Below are 20232 nucleotides of genomic sequence, written 5' to 3'. Positions count from 1 at the left end.
AAAAAGTACTACAGTTTACGAGGAAGCTTTTGTGGTTCTGTAAGCCACAGGCTGCCCAGAGAAGAGTGTCCCATCCCCGGGAGAGTTCAAGGCCAGTCTGGACGGGGCTGTGAGAAAGCTGGTCTAGTGGATAATGTTGGAATTAGATGACCTTTAAGGTCATTCTGTGATTCTCAGGTTCTCTGATTTTTAGTTCTAGCTAGATGATCAGTGCTCAGAAATTCAAGCCATGAAATGAATCTAGATTCAGATCTGTCAATATATAATCCTTATTAGTTCCTTTTTCTCTACCCCATGAAGTATCTTTCTAACCAGGCACCATGCCTGTAGGACAAAGCAACTTCACAAGCTACTACAAACCAGGACTACAGGTTCACCATCCTCTGTCTGTAAGAGCACCTAAAAAAGCAAAAACACGGAGTGGCCCAGTGAACCAGAAATGTTTTGTTCTGTAAGCTCACTGCAGGTATTATCTGGTTTTAGGTACCAACACAGCAGTAGGTGATATGGAAGCAAACATTCCAACAGAAGCAAAACTGATTGGAAGAAGACATTAATATGTGGTTAACAGGAGATATTCTTCACCTTTGGGAAATGTAATTTCTACCAGTGCTGGTAGCAAAAGAAGGAGCAAAGGAAGCAACTTTATTTTGTTGAATGGTGAGCAAAGAACACCTGATGCAGCTGTGGGCCTTGCAGCAGACAAAGAGACCCTTCTGCATCAAATGCTGAATGTTGAACTGAAATCCAGGGAAGAGTTCCCTTCAGACAGCCTCCTGCAATCACATGCTTTGCACTATTTCCCCAATACAGCCATAAAAACCTGGCAAATGTTTTCCTAACAGCTACAATGCTACAGCCACGATTCTTTTGTAGCCACTCTGATGGGTACACCAGCGTGATTCCCAACCTTCCTTCAAATCTAAAAGCTTGTGCTGGAGACAAAAATGACACAATGCAAGTGTATATGGATATACAATATATTGTATATTCAAGTATTTCAAGCATAAGAAATAAACATGTAGCAAGAAAAAGTTTGATCATTAGCAGTCACATTTGCAAAATGTACAGTAAAAAAAAAACTTACTATGGTATGAGCTGCAGAAGTGTGTTAACTTGAGAACAGATATGCAAAGTATCTACCAGGCATGAAAATTTTCTTCTAGTAGTTAAAGGATTAATACACTTTCACTGAAAGGTAACACATCCTCTGCTAGCCAAATATGTCTTCGTGGAGACAGACACACTGTTTTTAAAATAGTAACACGGTCAATGGCTGCAAAATCATGGTTTCTGATTATTCAGTTCAGTCTGTATGAACCTGTCTCACTGCTATGATTCTCATAAAGCTCCTGACGTAAAAAGAATCTACTCACAAGCACAGGCAAATATGTTTTCTAAAGGTAAATGTTTTTCAGCTGATTTTGGTATCTTCTGTTATTAACTGCTATTGGAAAGAAATTAACAGGGCTCTGTAAATATACATCACTAGTCTCTACCTCTTATCCTACTACTGCTCATGGCAGCAATTAAACTGGAACTTAACTGAGGATGTATGTACTATGGGAGAGTAGAAATGGTGCTGATGGGTTTGACATCCATTAACAAAACTTGGAACCAAAGAAGGAGCCTTCCAGGAGAGACAATCCTGGAGGCGGAAGACGGATTTTTCTAAAGACTGCTTCCTTTGTACAAAAAGAACAGATTCTTTTCATCCTTTCTTGGATGAAAAGCTGGACAGTAGATGAAAAGCCAGACATGAGCTGTCAACACTTTCCTGGGCTGCATGAAAAGCACTGTGGGCAGTAGGATGAGGGAGGTGATTCTGCCCCTCTATTCTGCTCAGACCCCACCTGCAGTGCTGTGTCCAGCTCTGGAGTCCCACCACAGGAAGGGCATGGACCTGCTGGAATGAGTTCAGAGGAGGGATGAGAGATGATCAGAGGGCTGGAGCACCTCTCCTGTGAGCAAAGACTGAGAGAATTGGGATTGTTCAGCCTGGAGAAGAGAAGGCTCCAGGGAGACCTTATAGTCAAATGCCTAAAAGGGGTCGACAAGAGAGCTGCAAAAGAATGTTTTACAGGGGCATGTCGTGATAGGACAAACTCGAAGAGAGTAGGTTTAGTTTAGATATGAGGAAGGAATTCTTTACTGTGAGGGCACAGGTTGCCCAGAGATGCTGTGGATGCCCCACCCCTGGAAGTATTCAAGGCCAGGCTGGATGGGGCTTTGAGCAACAAGATCTAGTGGAAGGTGTCCCTGCCCATGGCAGAGAGATTGGAAATTAGGTGAACTTTAAGGTCCCTTTCAACCCAAACCATTCCATGGTTCATATAATTTTATTTTCTACTGACTGAGAGACTGAAACAGAACCACTCTCATAAGAAAACTAACTAAACATCCTCCACTGCAGACCAATGAAAGGCTGGATAAGCCAGAAGTATGAAAAAAACCCTCACTATGCATTTTAGCAAATTAGGTTGCTTTTGTTTAATAGAAACAAGTAAGACTTTTTATATACTTCAAAAAAAAACCCCTCTCATTTGTAGGACAGAGAAGTCTACCAGCCCTCACACTAAATATTATTTACTAGAATAATGAGTGGGATGAATTTCTATCTTACAGTGTGTCCAAGGGCTCCTCTGTTAAGGGAGGGACTTCAGAACGTTCTTCAACCCAGCTTTTGAAATGTATCTGATACTTTCCCAGCACAGTTATAAACATACGACTTCATCCAAAATATTGACAGGATCAATGCTAGCAACACAATTTTCTTATTAGGAGAAATATAAATTGAAGCAATTTTTTCACAGGTAAGTAAATTTCTATTAAATTTTGGAATAAATGCATTTTTCAGCTTTTAAAGACAAGACCAATTATTCCATTTCCTGTTGTATAGAATGCATTCTTTAGTAATATCCCTGTTTTCCATTAATACCTTTGAGCAATAAAGGTAGGGAGTGAATGCCTAGACACTAAAAAAAAATTCAGATCTTTATAGCTTCAATTTGTAGTGTTGTATATTTCTAAATGACAAACTCTTTTTAGCAACAATTTCACTTTATGGCAAAATATTTTCTGTTTCTCTACAGCTAAACACAGCTTTAATTTACAGTGGTAGTATGCAATTCATGACATTCTTAAGAAGTTGTATAGACCCCAAATTCATCCAATAATGGAGAAAACTTTACAGCTGGAGGAAAAACATACTCAAGAAATTCATCCATTCAGGATGGCTACCGTCCTAAAAAACTAAAAAGACCAAGTACAGTCTGCAACCAATTTATGAACCAGGTAGATTTTACCATTTATGGATTCCTTTAAAATTCCAAACAAGTACAGACTGCAGTGACCATCTGCCTCATGAATGTGCTTCTATGCAATCTACTTCAGCACCTTCTTTACAAGCATGTGTATTTCACAACATGAAAAACAAACAAAGTCAATGACAAATAAAGTCTTTTACCAGTGATCTTGTTTAGACGAGCTCTCTTTGCCTGAAATGAGTTGCCTAGATTACTTTTCCTCTTGTGTGATAATGTGCTCTCTGCCTGCACAAAGGCCATCTTTGGAACATCCACTACAGGAAATCCTACTTCTAAACACAAGAAAAACCTCATTAACTCACATTTTATAAATGCGTAACACCCAAAATACTTAAATATTTCAGAACTGCTAGTGGAATAATGCAGTAAAGAAACTTTAAATGTCTGTAAAAAAGGAAAATGACACATTCTGAAGATCTAGAATTACATACTGAAACAAAAATGCCGATTACCTCAAAATTTGTAATTTTTACTCGGTATTATGAGAAATAAGCATTAAAGACTTAAAATGAACAGATCTTATCAACTCAGATAGAGTTTCAAGCACTCCTGAGTATTGATATATCATGCATACTGGAATTATTTTTTTTCTTAGAACAAGAATCAGGGATTATCTCATAGGTGAGAATGAAGATGCAGTAATATGAACCAAACTGTACAATGAAGTAATTAAAAAATTATGTTCTGTTCTTGATTAAGCTAGTCAGAAGTTTAGCACAAGGAGAAAATACTGACTGAATTAAATTTATCTGATAAAAATAGTTTCTGAACTGATTATCATTATGTATCACAAAGTTATCATACTAGCAAATGAGACATTTTCTTATAGAAATATTGGTTATTACTTAATTGCAAAATTAACAACAGGAGTTCAACATTACAGAAAAACCAATTTTGTATTTACAGAATGTGCTTTTACCAAATGTGTCACTAGATGTAGGCTCCTCTTCCTTTTTTTGGACTTCCTGCATGATTGTAGAAGTTGAGGTTTCTTCCTTTTTTGAAGGGACTTTTAGCCATTTTCTGTCCTCTTTATCTTTATTGCTGTTTGCACTGGTTCTAGGTTTACTTCCTGCTTTGTTCTTGGCTGCTGCTGCAGCAGCAGCTTTGACCAAAGCTATCCAATCCTCCAAAAAGGAAAAAATGGTAAGTAAGTATTATAAAGTTCCTAAGACTCAAACAGAAAATACTCATAAACCCAGTGAATATTATCTAGAAATGCTCAAATGAAATTTAATTTGTTTTTATGGTTACTACTCAAAGAGTGGTAAAATTGAGTTTCCCAAATTGCCCAGATAATCTTGAAGTATTATCAGTATGTCATGTGGATAAAAAGAAAAAAAAAATCTTTCAAAAAAACCACTGTATATAGAATTCTGGCTGTACACATTCCCTGTTAAATTACTTCTGTGTCATTGCTTTAGAAACCCAGGAGCTCCCAATTCTAGAAGACTGACTTTTTTTCTTACCCTTCTGGCTTTGAAACACACAGTTCCATAGTTGTTGACCTATTATGCAAAGCTACAATCACCTCAAAGCATTGTCCAACTGCATAGAATTCCTTCTGAACTAAATTTTTAAACCATGGATAACTCCTATCTCATTACACCTTTGTTTTTAGAGTAACTATAGACTCTTTTACTCTTTTTGTATTACGTATTACAGGTTTCAATCACTATCTTCAATGAAGTACTCTATAACATGACTGAATTTCACAGTCTGTATTTAAGGTAATTAAATGTAATTTTGTGTAATTGCTTATTTTGACCATATGGAAACATTCAAGGGGTGAACAATACATCCCAATCTTATCTACTTTTTGGCATTTAGACCAAGTCAAGCTCCCCTACAAGCCAACAGAGAGAACTTTCAAAGCAGAGCCAAGCTCTTTTCACTAGAGTGATGAGACTCCGGCCTTATGTCTCCTGAATGTCAGGGATCAATCTGACTGCAAAAATTGTAACTTGATCCTTTTGGCTAAAGTATTTTTCCTAATTTTCTGTAACATCGAGGTACAGAATTCTTCCACGGAGAAGTTATGTGCAGTACACAAGGCAGTAGAAATGATCAACCAGTCAGAATTAAGCATCTGAGTGCTCTGAATTACACAAGCACTATCACACACAAAATATGAAAAAGAGTATTTTTGTCTAGTTACTCATGAGTGCTTTACAAATAGAACTTTTTATTTTTCCCCCAACGGCATACAAACTATTTTATTCTGGAATACTTCCTTGTTATGTCATCACACGAGATACCTAAAGTAGCTTGTTTTTATGAATCTTGTTCCAATGCAACTTTTTCCCCGCTCATTACGTATTACAAGTCTTTCAAGTATCTGTTCTGCTGAGGGTTTCTTTGCCTTCTTTGATGTACGAGGAAATCATAACACAAATACAGTGTTAATTCTCCTTGTATGATGCTTTTCCTTTTCCATAGTTCAATACTTTTAAATCACTGCTTTACATAAGTTACGCTTCTTCTTTGCACCAACCTCTGTACTTAGAAACAACAACAGTTTTGATTCTTCGAAGATAAAGTGTTCCATGTCCACACTGTCAGTGCAAAGATGCAGACACTCACACTAGCCAGCAGCAAAGTTTGGAAGCACTTTGGCAATGCTCACACAACAGGCAACTACTGAGGCCACTTGGTGATGTGGCAGGTGACATGGCAGCACAAACGAGTGTGTCTAATTGCCAGCTGCATAGTCAATCAAAAGCACACATACCTCTCTTTTGGCCAGCCAAAACAAGCACACCTATTAGCTCCAGTCCATCCAGAGCCTTGCCCATGCAGCAGGACAAAAAAAAAGATTGAGCTATTCGTGGTGGTGAGGAATTAGGACACCTGCGAGTAGAAGTCTTACACTGTACCCTGGCCAAAGGATGAAGAGGATCAGTAACACGGCTGGAGATTGGATCTTATGATAAAAGTGGGAAGGGGAAGTAGTGCAGCCTGCATCAAAATAGCTTCTAAAGAGCATTCTAATTTTCAGTCAAGCTAAGCACCCTGGAATCAGAAGCTTTCAGAAGATACCAAGCTTCAAAGGACCATGCTGACCAAGTCTCCTGGTCTAAGGGCAGCTAGGGCAACATGGAAGGGGGTTTTGTGGTTTTCTTTGTATTTTATTTCACTGTTGGGATACGGTTCATACAACATGCATCTTACAGTAGCAGGACACATAAAAATGAAACAAACAAAAGGTTAAACATTCAGAAGCCAGAGACACATTCATTATGGTGACAGTTATACTTTTTTTCTAGATTAACATGTAAATTTAAACTCAGTGAAGAGAACCTTGAGCAGCTGGGGTGGACAAGATTGTATAGAGAGATTCCTTCCAACCTAAACAATTTCATGACTCTGAATTGTTAAGAAACTCTGTGGGTCCATTTTTATTCTGGCTCTGGAGTAAATATACAGGCACTAAAGTGACACAGTTCATTCCTGCTTTTTAAACTTGAATTCCTGCTGAGTGACTGCTCAGCAGCACAGCTCCTGACATGTGAGAATTATTCAGCTTCTAAGATGCTAAGGTGACTATATTTCTTTTGAAAAGCACAGGAACTCCTCCTTCAAAAAGATACCTTTGTGACTTTTCCAGAATTTTTAGAAAAAAATTAACTAAACAACTGGAGAATGATAGTGAGATCCCAAAGCACAATAACTTCTGAAATCTGTCTTAGGCTAGTAGCATGGTATCTATTCTATCAACCATAATAGCAGGATACTAAATATCATAGATACCACAGAAACTAGCTACATATTTTAATAGTAGGACATTTTCCCAGATCAGACAAAGCCAAGGACCCAAATATGAACAAGCAAAATCCTCCTAAGAGAAGTTTTCTGTACTTTTCTTTCATTTCCTGACATTGTCTCTCTATTGGAAGTCGTTGTGTAACTCTGCTCCAGTTACCCTGCACCATCCAGCCTGATTTCCCACTTCCCACAGTATCTCACTTCAGTGAGTTTCTCATTTACATATGTAACTTTTAAAGAAATATAAAATAAATCAAAAATGTGTATTTCCTTCTTTTTCGTTCTTACTAAAATTCACCTTTCAAGTAAGCTGAGAAAATTGACAGGAGAATAGTAATGGCCCAAAGCAGTTAGAAAACAAAACATTACTTTATGACTACTGAGGAAAACTGTCATTATGCTAATTAGATTCACTAAATCAAAACACAGGAAACTGCACGAGTGAGAAATACATCAGTAGAAATTACCCAATAGCCTTACACATCAATTGGCTAAAAAACTTGTATTTTAAAATCTTCATTTGTGTAACCTTAATCCTGCAACAGTGGGAAGGCAAAACCAGAATAATTTCTAAAATCCAACCCTTGCGTCAATAGCAGGAATTCACACATACATCGCTCTCCCTTCACCTGCCTACAACCACCACCTTTTTGCTTCTTCACAGTACTAAAGCTTCAGCTGGTTTTCCTCTTCTGTCACATCATAACTTCCAACTCCCACACATTCATACATACACATACATAAAACATGAATCTATTGACTGGCTGATTCCACATCAAGCCTGGATTCCTTACTCTCACCTTTCAATTCTACACAGTCTGCCCCACCTACATCTTGGCTCACATTGTCTCCTGTCACATCTTCTTTTTTCCTCTGGCCCATTCGCAAATCCATGCTTTTTCCTCAGCTTCCTCTTCCTGTGTGCCAAGTCCCCTCCCTCTCCTTCAAATCCCTCCTCAAAACTCACTTCTTTTGGTTCGATTTCCGTCACTAATCTCAGCTCCGGCGCTATCTGCTCCCTCTCGCGCGCCTGATTACATCGAAGATAAAACAAAAAACATGAAACAGAAAAAGTAAGTTATCCAAATACTTCATATGTGCTCTCACAAGGGCAGTCTCAATATTCCTTTTTCCCCTCTCTGTACTACGTTGGTCACAGATCTGTGCGATTTCAATTAATTTGTGCTTATCTGAACCACAACTGAACCTCAAGGCCCATTACACTGAGACACACAAATATTTTCCACTCTTTAAAAATTTTGCCTTTCCACCCTCACAGCTGGGTCTTATTAAAACACACTTCTGCTGCAACTCAAAAATAGTTTGTGTTATAGCATTGACAGTCTCTTCCTTCGAGTCACGCTAAGCTAAAATCAAAGTATTAACTAATCTCTAGCACTCTCCAAGTAATTCAAATTCTGCATGCTTAGTGCACACCTTCCACAAAGACCTTAACATTTGTTAAATCTGTTGATGTACTGGAAGAACTTGAAGTATCTTAAGCTTACATTCATCTCCAGAAATGTGGTTTTTAATTTGGAAACAGACAAAAAACAAGTTATAGATTTAAATGAAGCATGAAGTGTTGCATCTGACAATTCTACCATTTTTGAAATCAGTTTACAGTCTTGGCATTTTTGTATGCTTTATACAAATTATAGTAAATATTTTCTTATAAAATAAATAATGCAAAAGAACGAAAACATCCGTGGGAGTTTGAGGCTTAGACAAAGCTCAGTCTCAGATAACTGATTTTCAAACCAAATCTTAGTTCATGTTTTTATTCTGAAATAACACAAAACAATTAGGAAAACAAACATTTTTCCATAGCATTATATGCAAAAAAAGTTGCAAGAAAAATTATATCTTTGCCTTTGAAAGCTACAGACCTTTACGCTTACTTCTACTTTTGCAGGATTAAATGCTACAACTAATATCAAGTAGCACTACAGAAAGCACAGTTAGAGGTGTTCTTGCATCCAGACAACTTAAAAATTCTAAATCCATCTCAGGAAGTGTAAATTTTTCCCCCTTATTCCTTCTCAAGATTTCATTGAAACAGCCTACATTCAACCCCCAAGAAGCATAAGTGGCACCATAACTCTCAACTACTGACAAAAATTAGAAATAACAGATGAGCTGGACTGCCACCAAACAAGTCTGGACAACATAATGGTTGTGAAGTAATGGATTTACTATTTTTTTTTTAAAGCTGAAACTGCCTGTGGCCTAAGAGTAGTAACTCGAGATTAGACACAACATTGCTCCCTAGAAAAAGCACAGGACAGAATCAGGGAGCTCTTTCCACTGTCACAAAAGACTTATTTCTTTTCAGTCACAACCACATTATCCAAGTTTTGCTTTTTATGAAGTAAAATGAAACACTAGCTTCCTAACTTACTGTCAAACTGACAGTATTCCTTGAAATACTACACAATGGTTCAACACAGTTACTGAAAGACTGCAGCAAGAAGCCAGGGCTTGTGTGACTATAGATTTCAGTTTAATCTCCTTCAGGAAACATCTTTTAAATAATGCAGTGGTGTCTCCACTAAGTTCCAGTGTCCCTTGCATAGAGGATCAACCCTACTATACAGCTACCTTTACCCTGGAGGCCAGGATGTGGAGATGCTCTCGAGCCAATTCAATTATCCATCTGCCCTGGTCACAATATGGATGGCTACAATGGTAATCATGAAATATTTGAAGTTTGCAAAGTTAGGAGTATTCTGAAGAAAAGTAAGAGTAAATAAAGAGCAATTTCATGGGTTTTGTCTCAAATAGTTTCAGTGGAGTAATTTCTCATTAACTATAAAAACACAGTTACCATGCAAGATAAATGCAATGGCATTTCCACTGAAAGCATGTAAGAGTTCTCAGTGTTTTCCTTTCACAAGTAAAGATAGGCCCAGTTACTAACATGTCCTCTACTTCACAGTCTCCCTCAACTTCTATTCAGCATCTCTTCCTGAACAGCAACTAGACGTTACAAGAGGTAAGAAATACTTATCTGCCTGAATGCCCAAAAGTTCTGATATGGGGGGAAAAAAACCCCACAGTCACCTTAGTAAGAACACGTGGGCAAAAAGCTCTCATAGTAGCAAACGAGACAATGGGCAGAGGGTGGAGAATAAATTAAATTAAAAAGAAAAATCAGCAGCACAGACTGCTGACAAGCTAAAGCCTTTTTCCTGAAAGGACACCAGAAGGAAAAGTCATTGAATGCCCCTGGGTTTGTCAACTCTGTAAGACAAGACTTTGTGAACAGATTAGTCAGCAATGGAGTGTCCAGCAGCCAGACATTTCAGAGAGGCAAGGCCACTTGAGCAGCACACTCTGAGGCATCACCCATAAACTGGTGAAGCAAGGCAGTGCCAGGCCTAGAATAAAGACTAATCTAAACCTAGTTGTGCTACTGACACTTATACTGTCTCAAGATATTAAAAAAACAAAAAACCAAACAAAACAACAAAAACCCTAACAACTACACAAAACCTAACAAAGCAATAACTTTAAATATTCTTACCTGCCCTTTTGCATCCTCTGGCATAGATTTGATATGCATCCTTTTAAGACATCGAATGACACCATCATAGAATTGCACTGTGAATGTTCCTAGAAATGAGTAGTTAAGAAACAAACACACCTTGTTACCGTGAAGGCTTTATGTTTTACGTGTTGCTCTGTATGACAAGAGTAACCAGGTGCTACCAATAGTCAAGATCAAGAAAGGAACAAAAAACGTAAATGCTGGCCTCAATGAAACCCAGCTTTAATATTGTTACTCTTTGTCCAGATGGACAATTTCAAGCATGTTTAAGCTATTGAGGCACTTTTGCTCATAATTTGTTGAAATAATTACGTAACATTTAAGGTGCCCCACTAGGGAAACAGCTCAATTTACATCCAAATCCTCATTTGCTCTCACCTATAGTAAAAATTTCAACTTTTTATGTTCATTAGAAATATCACCATTGTGAAGTATTTAATGTGTTCCTTTATTTTCCTATTTCCATTGTTTTTCTTCAATAAAGAGAACTAAAACAATTCTGAAAAATTAAATATAACATTAAATCAACAATAGTACAAAATAGTCCTAAGACTGTGCACAGGAGCTTCTGATAACTGAAGAGACACTAAAAAAAGCATTTTGTCTTCTAGGAGAAATTCCAGTTTTCAACTTTCATACAGATAAAAGATAAACATTTTACGAAATTTGATAAATAGAAACATTTTCACTTAATACTGAGGCAGTGAGGGAAACTTTATAGACATATCACTTTTTTAAGCAGACTAAATCTACAGCACAGCATTTGCAAGCAGACCTTACCAATGGACCACATACATACCCTCTTTATTAATTGCTTCAATCTTTGCAGGGTAATATCGACAGTCTGTCCAACGAGCTAGGACTTCTTCTCCAGGTTTAAAATCCTATTTTAAACAAATTTAGTTATTAATACTTAAATAATTTAGATTTTTTTCCTAAAAATAATTAAACATTATGTGCTAGAGATTTAATGTAGGTAAACAGTTTACAAAAGTCTAAGACAAAATAAATGTGCCACTTACAACAAATTCTTCATCATCCTTCAGCCCCTCTTTCCTTAATGCTGGTCGCTCCAAAGGTCGCAACCTATTGCTGTCCCAGTAAATCCACTCATCGTAGCGATGGCTCCAGCGTTCAAAATGCACCAACATCTTCCCCTCTTCATAATCTATCTTCTCAATTCGAGATGGATACCTGGAGTGTTAAACACAAACTGGTAAGTGTCAAGGGTTTGTTTCTTGGTTTAGATACAACAGTGGCTACATGAACATTCAGAAAGTTGTATTAACGCTTTGTACTGAAAACTCTCCAGGTCGGAAAAAGGCTAATTTGATAGAATAACATAGGATCAAGAATCTATATACAATAGCGAAAACTGGAATCAGGCAGAATTCTGCTCCTTCTGCCCTTCACGGAAGTATTGAAACAGATTCAAAAGTGCAAAGAATCTCCTAAAAAAAAAAAGAAAGTTAATTGCATCACTAATTTTTTTACCAGCATTTATATTAGGGCTGCTCTAAAGATGATAACATGTGTATGGAAAAGAAGACCACACGAAAAGGACAGCTGCCTTTAACTTTCACAACATGTTTTTCTAACCAAGTGCTACTGTGGAGCAGTAGTAAAAGAGCAGAGTTTGAGCGACCAATTTCCAGTCCTACTGCAAATTCTTTAGCTAGAAAGGCAACTGACATATACAGGAAACCTGTCAACATAATCAATTTTGAATGAAATCTCTCCAAAATACTGATTGTGCTGTTAAAGGAGTCTCTAACACTATGTTCTGACTAAAATGTAAGTTTTCAGGAAGTACAGGCTTTCCTTATCTTAGTGACTTGACCTGCACCTTAAAACAAAACGTGTCAGTCTCTTCTTTTCTCCTGTCCTACTTCTTCAACTGCAGTGATGCATACAGCTTCCTAACATTTAAGTATCTCAGGAGCTGCTGATTAATAAAATCTCTCTGATTTTCTAGGTTACTACTGCAGTCACATTTCACCCTCACATCAGAATTCAGAGACAGTGCAAGCTCTTGTTGCATTTCTCTCATCCATATATTTCAGAAATGCTAAATAATTTTTTAAGACCCCAGCTTTTTCTCACTGAACTTCAAAAAAACCCCACAAAGTCTTAGTCTTAAAGTGCAGATTCTCATTTGCCACTCTACTAACAAAATCTTTTTCAAGACAGTTTTCCAAGTCTTTTTTCAAAGAAACAAGATCAATGTCTTTTCCCCCTCTAAAGCAGACTGACAACAACAATCTAACAAGAATAGTGAAGCTGATGATCTACTGCATTAAAACAGAATGTAAAACTCGCGGGTCAAACCTGTATCCCAGCAGCAGCATACTGGTTTAACTTTGAACAAGGCTTCAAGAAAAGAAGTCAGCCATGAGATGGTTTTCCTAAGCCCTGCCTCTGATTATACTTTCTAAGTCCATATGCTGCTACACTTAGAAATTGTATTATAAAGTTTCTAATTTTTTTCATCTTCCAGAGTGTTCCAATTTCAGACTTCTTATAACTTGACACTAATCCTCAACATAAGCAGGAAGAGGAGCAAAGCAGAGGAAAAAGTAAAGTTACGGTTACTACTGCTCTGACAGCAAGTGTTACCTAAAGGAGTTCAAAGTAGAAGGATGACATAGAATGTATTTAACAGAGGGAAGGAAGGAAAAACACCAGAAAAGCAACAGGAGAGAAAGTTCATTTTGCAGCAATAAGAAATGAGAGTTTGTGCTTCAGTAGTGAAATGGAAGCCAAGAACGGTGGTGCCCTTTCCCAGGAGAGTTAGAAATCTTAGGTTTATCACATGCCAGCCAGTGATGCAAAATCATGGTTGTTTTACAAAATTCAGGGCCAACCAGCTAAAAGAGAATTCTCCTTTTCCTACACATCTCCAGTGCAAACACTGTTCCCATTATGGCACGTCCCTATAACAGTTCCCTTGTTATGGCCAGGAGCTTTCTCTGGTCAGCAGCAGCCAAGTCACCATTCCAAGCACTGTGTGAGAAGACAACAGAAGGGATAAACTGGGAAAACACAGCACCGTCCTGGAAAGACAAAACCACGTAAGAGGGGAAAGTAAAATACAGACCACAGTTTAGAGACAAATATTTTAAAATGAAGATAATTATAAAGATGATTCCACAAGCCAAGAATCAGGACATTATTACAGATAGAATCAAAAGAGAAAAAGTTAGCATCAGTTAATAAAAGAATATATACAAAATATTAATTCTTACTAGAGATCACTTCAGATAAGAAATGAAGCTCAAGGTATTTATAGGTTAATTTCTCTCTGCTAAGTACAATTTCTGCTGTCAAAGTCTTTCTAGAAGTCCATGATATATCCTTAGAGATGGAACCACCCAAGCCATATGCAATTGGTTATTAGGCAACCCAAACACAACTTTGTATTTAGCAACAAGCTATTACCCTCAACACCCACTAAATTTAGCCACACAATGTGCCACAAATATGTACAAACTGTAATATTTCACAACACTGATCCCACAGTGGAAAAGAGCAGAACATAGGTATTGCAGAATTTACTCTTGCAAATTATCCCCTACACAGAAAGATCTTTCTGGTGTTTTTTGTACTTCTACTGAAAAGAATCAATTTCATAAATTAAAAAATTAAAAAGCTTAATATGAAGACAATTACATCTCATACACATCAGATATTTTATGAAGAAGTTCCTTCCATCGCAAAGTTACAAGTAGGCATTTGAAGAAATACCACAAAGGGGATATAAATATCATTCTTTACAGTATCAAAGCATAATAATATCTAAGGCCAAACCAACTTTCCAGTCAGGTTAATTCCCCCAGCAAGTACACCACACTAAGTCATCACAATGAAACTGATGCACAAACAGATTTGCCAACATTTCATCAGCACAAACCAGAAAAACACACTCTAAAAATTTTAGGGGAAAGGCTTTACTTTTCACAAAATAAACAAAACAAACAAACAAACAAACAAGACTCAAATAGACCAACACATTGACATTCAATAGTCAAGGTGTTCCTTTTATGGGAAGAAACAATATCCTGCAAATTTTGGGTGTGCTTTTGCAATAGGGTGCTGAAAAGAGTATATAATAATCACAAATGAAGTTACATCCAAAATTCAGGGGGGGTTGTTCTTTTTTTTTTAAAGAAAGTACAAGAGAACCGTTGTTAGCCAATGTTATCTGCCCAGTTTACACATTGCATGCCCTCCATTCTCAGGTTCCAATCTTGGTGATTCCAACCCATTAGTATTATGCAGTATTTTTGGAAAGCCTCAGAATTTGATATGGCTTAAAAAACTTACACTATGAAGCCCTGATCAGGCAACAATAGTGTTCTAACATTTATACAATAAAAAATAATTGGAAACATCCCACTTCACTTCTTGACAGTGTAAAAAAAAAACAAAACAACAAACCAAGTATTTTTTTCCAATGCACTCAACACACATTAATAGCCACAGAGACAGCACTTTTCATTTTACATCATCCTTTTAACCCTTCAAAAGTGACAAAAAGTTGTGAATTGTCCTGTGAAATGGGACAATAGACATTTCAGACGGTAAAAAAGAATGCAAAAACATTAGTAAATTTGCCCAAGTTTGCACCTACAAAGTCTACAAACACACACATACTTCTTGCCTTTGCAACACTAGTATAAAAAGTGTTTCCTTCTACCTCATAGAGGAAATAAAACCAAACACCCTCCGTTCTGACTTCTCACAAGTAGTGTTCTGGTATGTGCAAAATCTGCACCTATTTCTAGGTCCCCACATTTATTATACATGTATTGTATTAAATATAAAGCAGAGTCTTCACCCCCCCCTTATAAACACCTGTCAGGCAACACAGTCAACTGAAATTCAAAACAAGGACTGTACCAAGTAAGATTTCTCAAAGTCTTACAGGGAAAAGGCTTCCTCCATACTGGGGGGGAAAAAAAAATCCATACAGATAATCAAATATACCAAGAGCAAGTACTGTTGTTCTGACAACTAACCTGTTTTAGAGAGCTGTTTCCATTCCAGAAACAAGGGCCATGTATCTGTACTTCATTACCTAACTTAAGAGTTTAGATCGAGCAAATTAGTAAAGACTGTGGTCTCAGGAAAACAACCGGGTTTTTTTCAAATCAGTATCTGCTGCTTACAGGACAACCAGTAGAGAGCTAGAGCCAAAAAAACCACAAGAAAGCATTAAAAAAGGAAGAGATGCATCTTTAAATACATCAGCTTTGCAAGGACAGTGTCCTACTTGTGGGAGCTGACAGCTTAAGAAACGTCTTACACCCAGACATGCACTTGCAGGTATGTGCAGCTTTACCGCTTCTTCATTTGCTGTGTCAGTGAGAAGCAGAAGGGGGTGTATGCATATGTATCAGTTTTTGTATGAGATCCCAGGGGAATTCAAACTGAAAGCAACCTCAGAAAGCCTCTAGTCCAACGTCCCACTCAAAGCAGGGTCAGCCATGGCTACAGGCCAGGTTTTCCAGTGTTTATCCATCCCAGTCTTGAAAACCTTCTATGCTGGAGACTCCACAAACTCTTCAGCCAACCTGATCCACTGCTTGACTGTCCCACAGGGAAAAAGATTCTCCTCAAATATAGTCTGAATCTCTCATTTCAGTTTGTGCCTGTTGTCTTGTCCTGTAACTACCTGTAGGTTTTGGCTAAGTCTTGCTGATGACAGCCCTGTAGGTATTGGAAGGCTGATAGTGGGATTTCTGAAGCCTTCTCCAAGCTAAACAAGTCATTTCCTCACTCTTTCTTTGTAGATCATACACTCCAGCCCGATCATCTCATATACTGAATAATTTTCTATTTTATAATTTTCAATCCCATCTCATTTATTATCTGCTGACAGATGATCATATCAGTTTTGATTAGAGCTGCAGTTCATAGTTTCCTTTAGTGAATTTATATGGAACAAGTGGTACAAATTCTTTATTCAAGATGATCCCCTGCAACAGCATAACTGATAAAGCAGCAATTGCAGTTACCCCCACAATACAGCAAAAATAAACACAGTCATTGACAGCCTGTCCTTGCTGACCAGTTTGACCAGGCTTTCTTCTACTCTGTCATGGTACATGACAAATGATACCAGTGATCCAAACACTGTCTGCAAAAACTTCATTTAAAACTACAGGACTTTTAAGCAATAAATAGTCAAGGTACACCAATGACACCTTAAAAGTTTACAGAACATAAATAAAACACCAGATGCCATCAGTTGAATTTCAGCAACTAATACACAGTTGAAAATTTAAGACCTGCAGAAGTACCTCAGCAAACAAAACCATACTTTACTGTATTTTTTCTTACATCCTCTAGAAGCCTTTCCTCATTAACATTTTAACTAGTCATGATCATAAGATGACAGCAAGCTTTCAGAAAAATGGAGAGAAAATATTAAAACCCTTTCAAAGGCTATTTGTCAGCAAGTGTTCTCAATTAGTCACTTGTAGAAAGACTGAGCTAAGCAATACCAATGCTCTTCAATTTGGCTTTTGTTAAAAAAATAATAAAGAGATTTCATGTAAGTTCAGCAAGTTTATTTTCTTTGAAGTATGTATTTCTGCATGCAAATGAGGGGAATGCATACAGATTATATATAGAAAAAATTTAAAAAACATCCACCAACCCCTTATGCAACAGAAAGCCAACTAAGAAAAATCCCATAAACTATCATTGCAACCCTTGACACCCTAATAATAGCTCAACAGTAGAATTTCTGTCACAAGCAATTTGGTTTTGTATTATTAGTTCATTTTGTATTACTAGTTCATTTGAACTAGAGTCCTGTTGCCATTGTTGCTGCAACTGCTAAATTTTCGTATTAACTTTCTTCTGTATATGGCACCACAAAAGTTGACATGCATTTAAACTTGACCTGGATCTACCTGGTGGTACAGATGATAAATCAATTTCTGGAAAGTTCAGGATCAATTCTGTTCTTCCTGAAAACACCCAGCAACTCAGCTGCAGAGCTTGCGACATGGCTCATGCCTGACAACCCAAACCTAGACAAGAATTCCAGCACTGACATGCAACGCTTCCCTGTGAAAAGGCTGGGCAGGTCTGACACAAACTATACACTGGAAATTCAGTGACATTTTTTTATTCAATTCAGCTGAAGCTATTTTTACATATTTATTTTTGTTACCTGATTACTTTAACCAACTATTTTTAGTCACAGAAGATGCTACAAAAAGTTTTATTGCATTATTTGGATGTTTTCCTTATCCTGCCATTCAGTTACAGAATCAGCATGCTGAAAACCCACTCTACAGCAACAGGTAAGAACAAGAATGGTTCTGTAAACCAAGTCCTTTAGAGTACATTTATTAAAACAAGCACTTTTCCTATAATTAAAATCAAAGCTCTGCAAATAAGAAGTTTGACCCAACATTTTATACAGAGCATATAACTACTGAAGCAGACATATCAATATGTCAGTAATACACAGACTTCCCTCTCACATCACTTGGAGTTAACAGGATCAGATATTTACAGGAACATGCTGAGCTCTCCAGGAATGCAACAGAAAAGCATTTCCAAGCCCTTATAAATCAGAGAGCAGCTAAGAAAAAACTTCTGAGTAGAAGCATCAACTACTTCTGTCACCTACTTTAACAAAACCAGGGATTTTTCAAACAAACTAGCACGGCCAGGACACACAATCAAATTAGCCTACTTGCTTTAATAAAATTTTTACTAACAATTTATTTCATCAGAACAGCTCCTTTCACAACACACAGGCTGGGCAGCATGATCCTTGTGCCCACAATTTCAATTTTATAGTCTTTGAGCTCACAATACACCTGGGTGGTTGCAGAGTCACAGTTCTAAGCACTTCGTTCCTCCAGCTGTTTGATACAAACACAACTGTACCTGCCTATCCCATGAACTCCAATTCAGGATGTGGGTTTTTTTCTAGAATCAGTTTTGTGAACCTGTCAAGTGTGACAACTGAATACGAAACAACTCCCCTTGCATGCCTTCAAATGAAAACAAAAGAAGTCTTTGATCATGAAGTTTGCATATTGACACCCCAATCACCTCGGCCATGACACTGAATTACACACTACTCCAGAAAGGCTCTTTGCTTATTACAGCTGCACAAGTCACTAAGAGCAAATACACAAAAACCCATAGAAAAGTTTAGCTCGATTTCTGAAGAGGGAATATTTTCCTAAAACCTAACGGTTTTAACAGACTTAGCTGGAAATTCATAAAGTTCACATGTGGAAATTGTCAATTAATAAGTGCACTGATTTTTATAGTACGTTATCAAAGCACACAAACTACACAAAATGATTATGCTCTCAGCAAATACTACATAATGTCTTCCGTACCATTTTTGTAAATAGTCCAGTGCCTCCAAACGAGCACCAATTTCAAATGTGATTCCAGGACGATTTGGAGGCTTTTTACTCATCTTGATATTGTCTTTTTCACGACCTTTGAAGGAAGGAAAAAAGTTGCATTAAAACACATTATGTTGTTTAAAATGTGACAGCAAATATATTCCAGAGTGTGAAAAGATGCAAAATTTTGATCCTGACTTTGTATTAACTGCTTAGTTTACAGAAATACAGTTGAGGCCCAAAACAGGGATCAAGAAACATTCACATGTACTTTTATTCCGATTTCTTTCCCTATGAAAAAAATCTGTTATCAACCTTAAGTCAAAAAATAAGAAGAAAAAGCCCATAGTGCTCATTTCTGGAATTATACTAAACTGTAATTCCTTGGCATCCTTTTAGAGCAAAATTTTAGTTTACCTAGAGTCAACATGCATGCTCTGTTCGGTTGTGGAAAAGGCCAAGAAAAACTTACCAAAAACAGATAAACCTGGTCTACAGGACAAGTAAGATCAAATTAGCACAAACAAAAATAAACAAAAACCCGTCTTGAGTTTTTCTATGCATTCTGAAGTCGCACTCATAGCACTGAGTTTCAGTCACAACTGGCTTCTAATTTTATTCTGTAGCTCAGTCACTATCAAAAAAAAAAAAAAAAAAATCACTTCTCTCTGCAACTACTGTCACTACCACCGTGACTTTCTTCGTTGCTCCCTGTACCACCCCAAGCCTACTTGCCGAGCAGGAGTGCCGGGATGCGGGGTCGGAACCTCCCTGCTCCGCACCGCGGGGGAGCGACACCCGGCCCCCCGTTCTCCGGGGTGCTCCCCTGGAAGCGCCGGGAGCGCGGAGACACAAAGGCTCCAGCCCAGCCAGGCTCGGAGCGGGAGGGCCGCGGCCCGGCGGGGGCTCAGCGCTCGGCACAGCCGGGGGAGGCCCTGCCGGACCCCCGGACGCGGGCGGGGCCCGGCGCGGGCAGAGCCACGGGCGCCGCCCCGCCAGGCCCGGTCGCCGTGCCGGGGGCGCCGGAGCCGCGCCGCCCGCGCCCCGCCCGCGCTCCCGCCGCATTCCCCCCCTCGCTGCCCCCGCGACGCCCCCCCGTTCGCAGCCCTTACCGCCCGCTCGGCTCGCACGGGGCCCGGCGCGGCTGCCGTGGGGTGTCCGGCGCGGCCGCCCCTCACCGCCCCATCCTGCCCGCGCCCCGCAC

The 20232-nt window shown here is 38.3% G+C and overlaps 1 protein-coding gene across 5 annotated transcripts in view; it reads right to left on the bottom strand.

Annotated features, from left to right (window-relative positions):
* Window positions 1–20226, bottom strand: part of PHF20L1 (PHD finger protein 20 like 1) — a 58657-nt gene extending 38431 nt beyond the window's left edge. For 2 of the 5 annotated variants that reach the window (XM_039548202.1, XM_039548204.1), the window contains exons 1-8: window positions 20141–20226; window positions 19017–19122; window positions 11664–11835; window positions 11441–11525; window positions 10618–10706; window positions 8059–8121; window positions 4246–4453; window positions 3467–3598 (exon numbers count right to left, since the gene is read on the bottom strand). In XM_039548202.1, coding sequence (XP_039404136.1) covers window positions 3467–3598; window positions 4246–4453; window positions 8059–8121; window positions 10618–10706; window positions 11441–11525; window positions 11664–11835; window positions 19017–19099 — 832 coding nt within the window. In that variant the 5' untranslated portion in view covers window positions 19100–19122; window positions 20141–20226. Of the gene's footprint in view, window positions 1–3466; window positions 3599–4245; window positions 4454–8058; window positions 8122–10617; window positions 10707–11440; window positions 11526–11663; window positions 11836–19016; window positions 19123–19500; window positions 19520–20140 lie in introns of those variants that run through there. The other 3 variants (XM_039548203.1, XM_039548205.1, XM_010404746.4) reach the window with 2 other exon arrangements.
* Between the last annotated feature and the right edge of the window lie 6 nt (window positions 20227–20232).

This window comes from Corvus cornix, chromosome 2 (genome assembly GCF_000738735.6).
Source record: "Corvus cornix cornix isolate S_Up_H32 chromosome 2, ASM73873v5, whole genome shotgun sequence".
Taxonomy (NCBI): Eukaryota; Metazoa; Chordata; class Aves; order Passeriformes; family Corvidae; genus Corvus; species Corvus cornix.
Note: the sequence above shows the minus strand (reverse complement) of the source record. Positions and strands in the feature narration are given on the sequence as shown.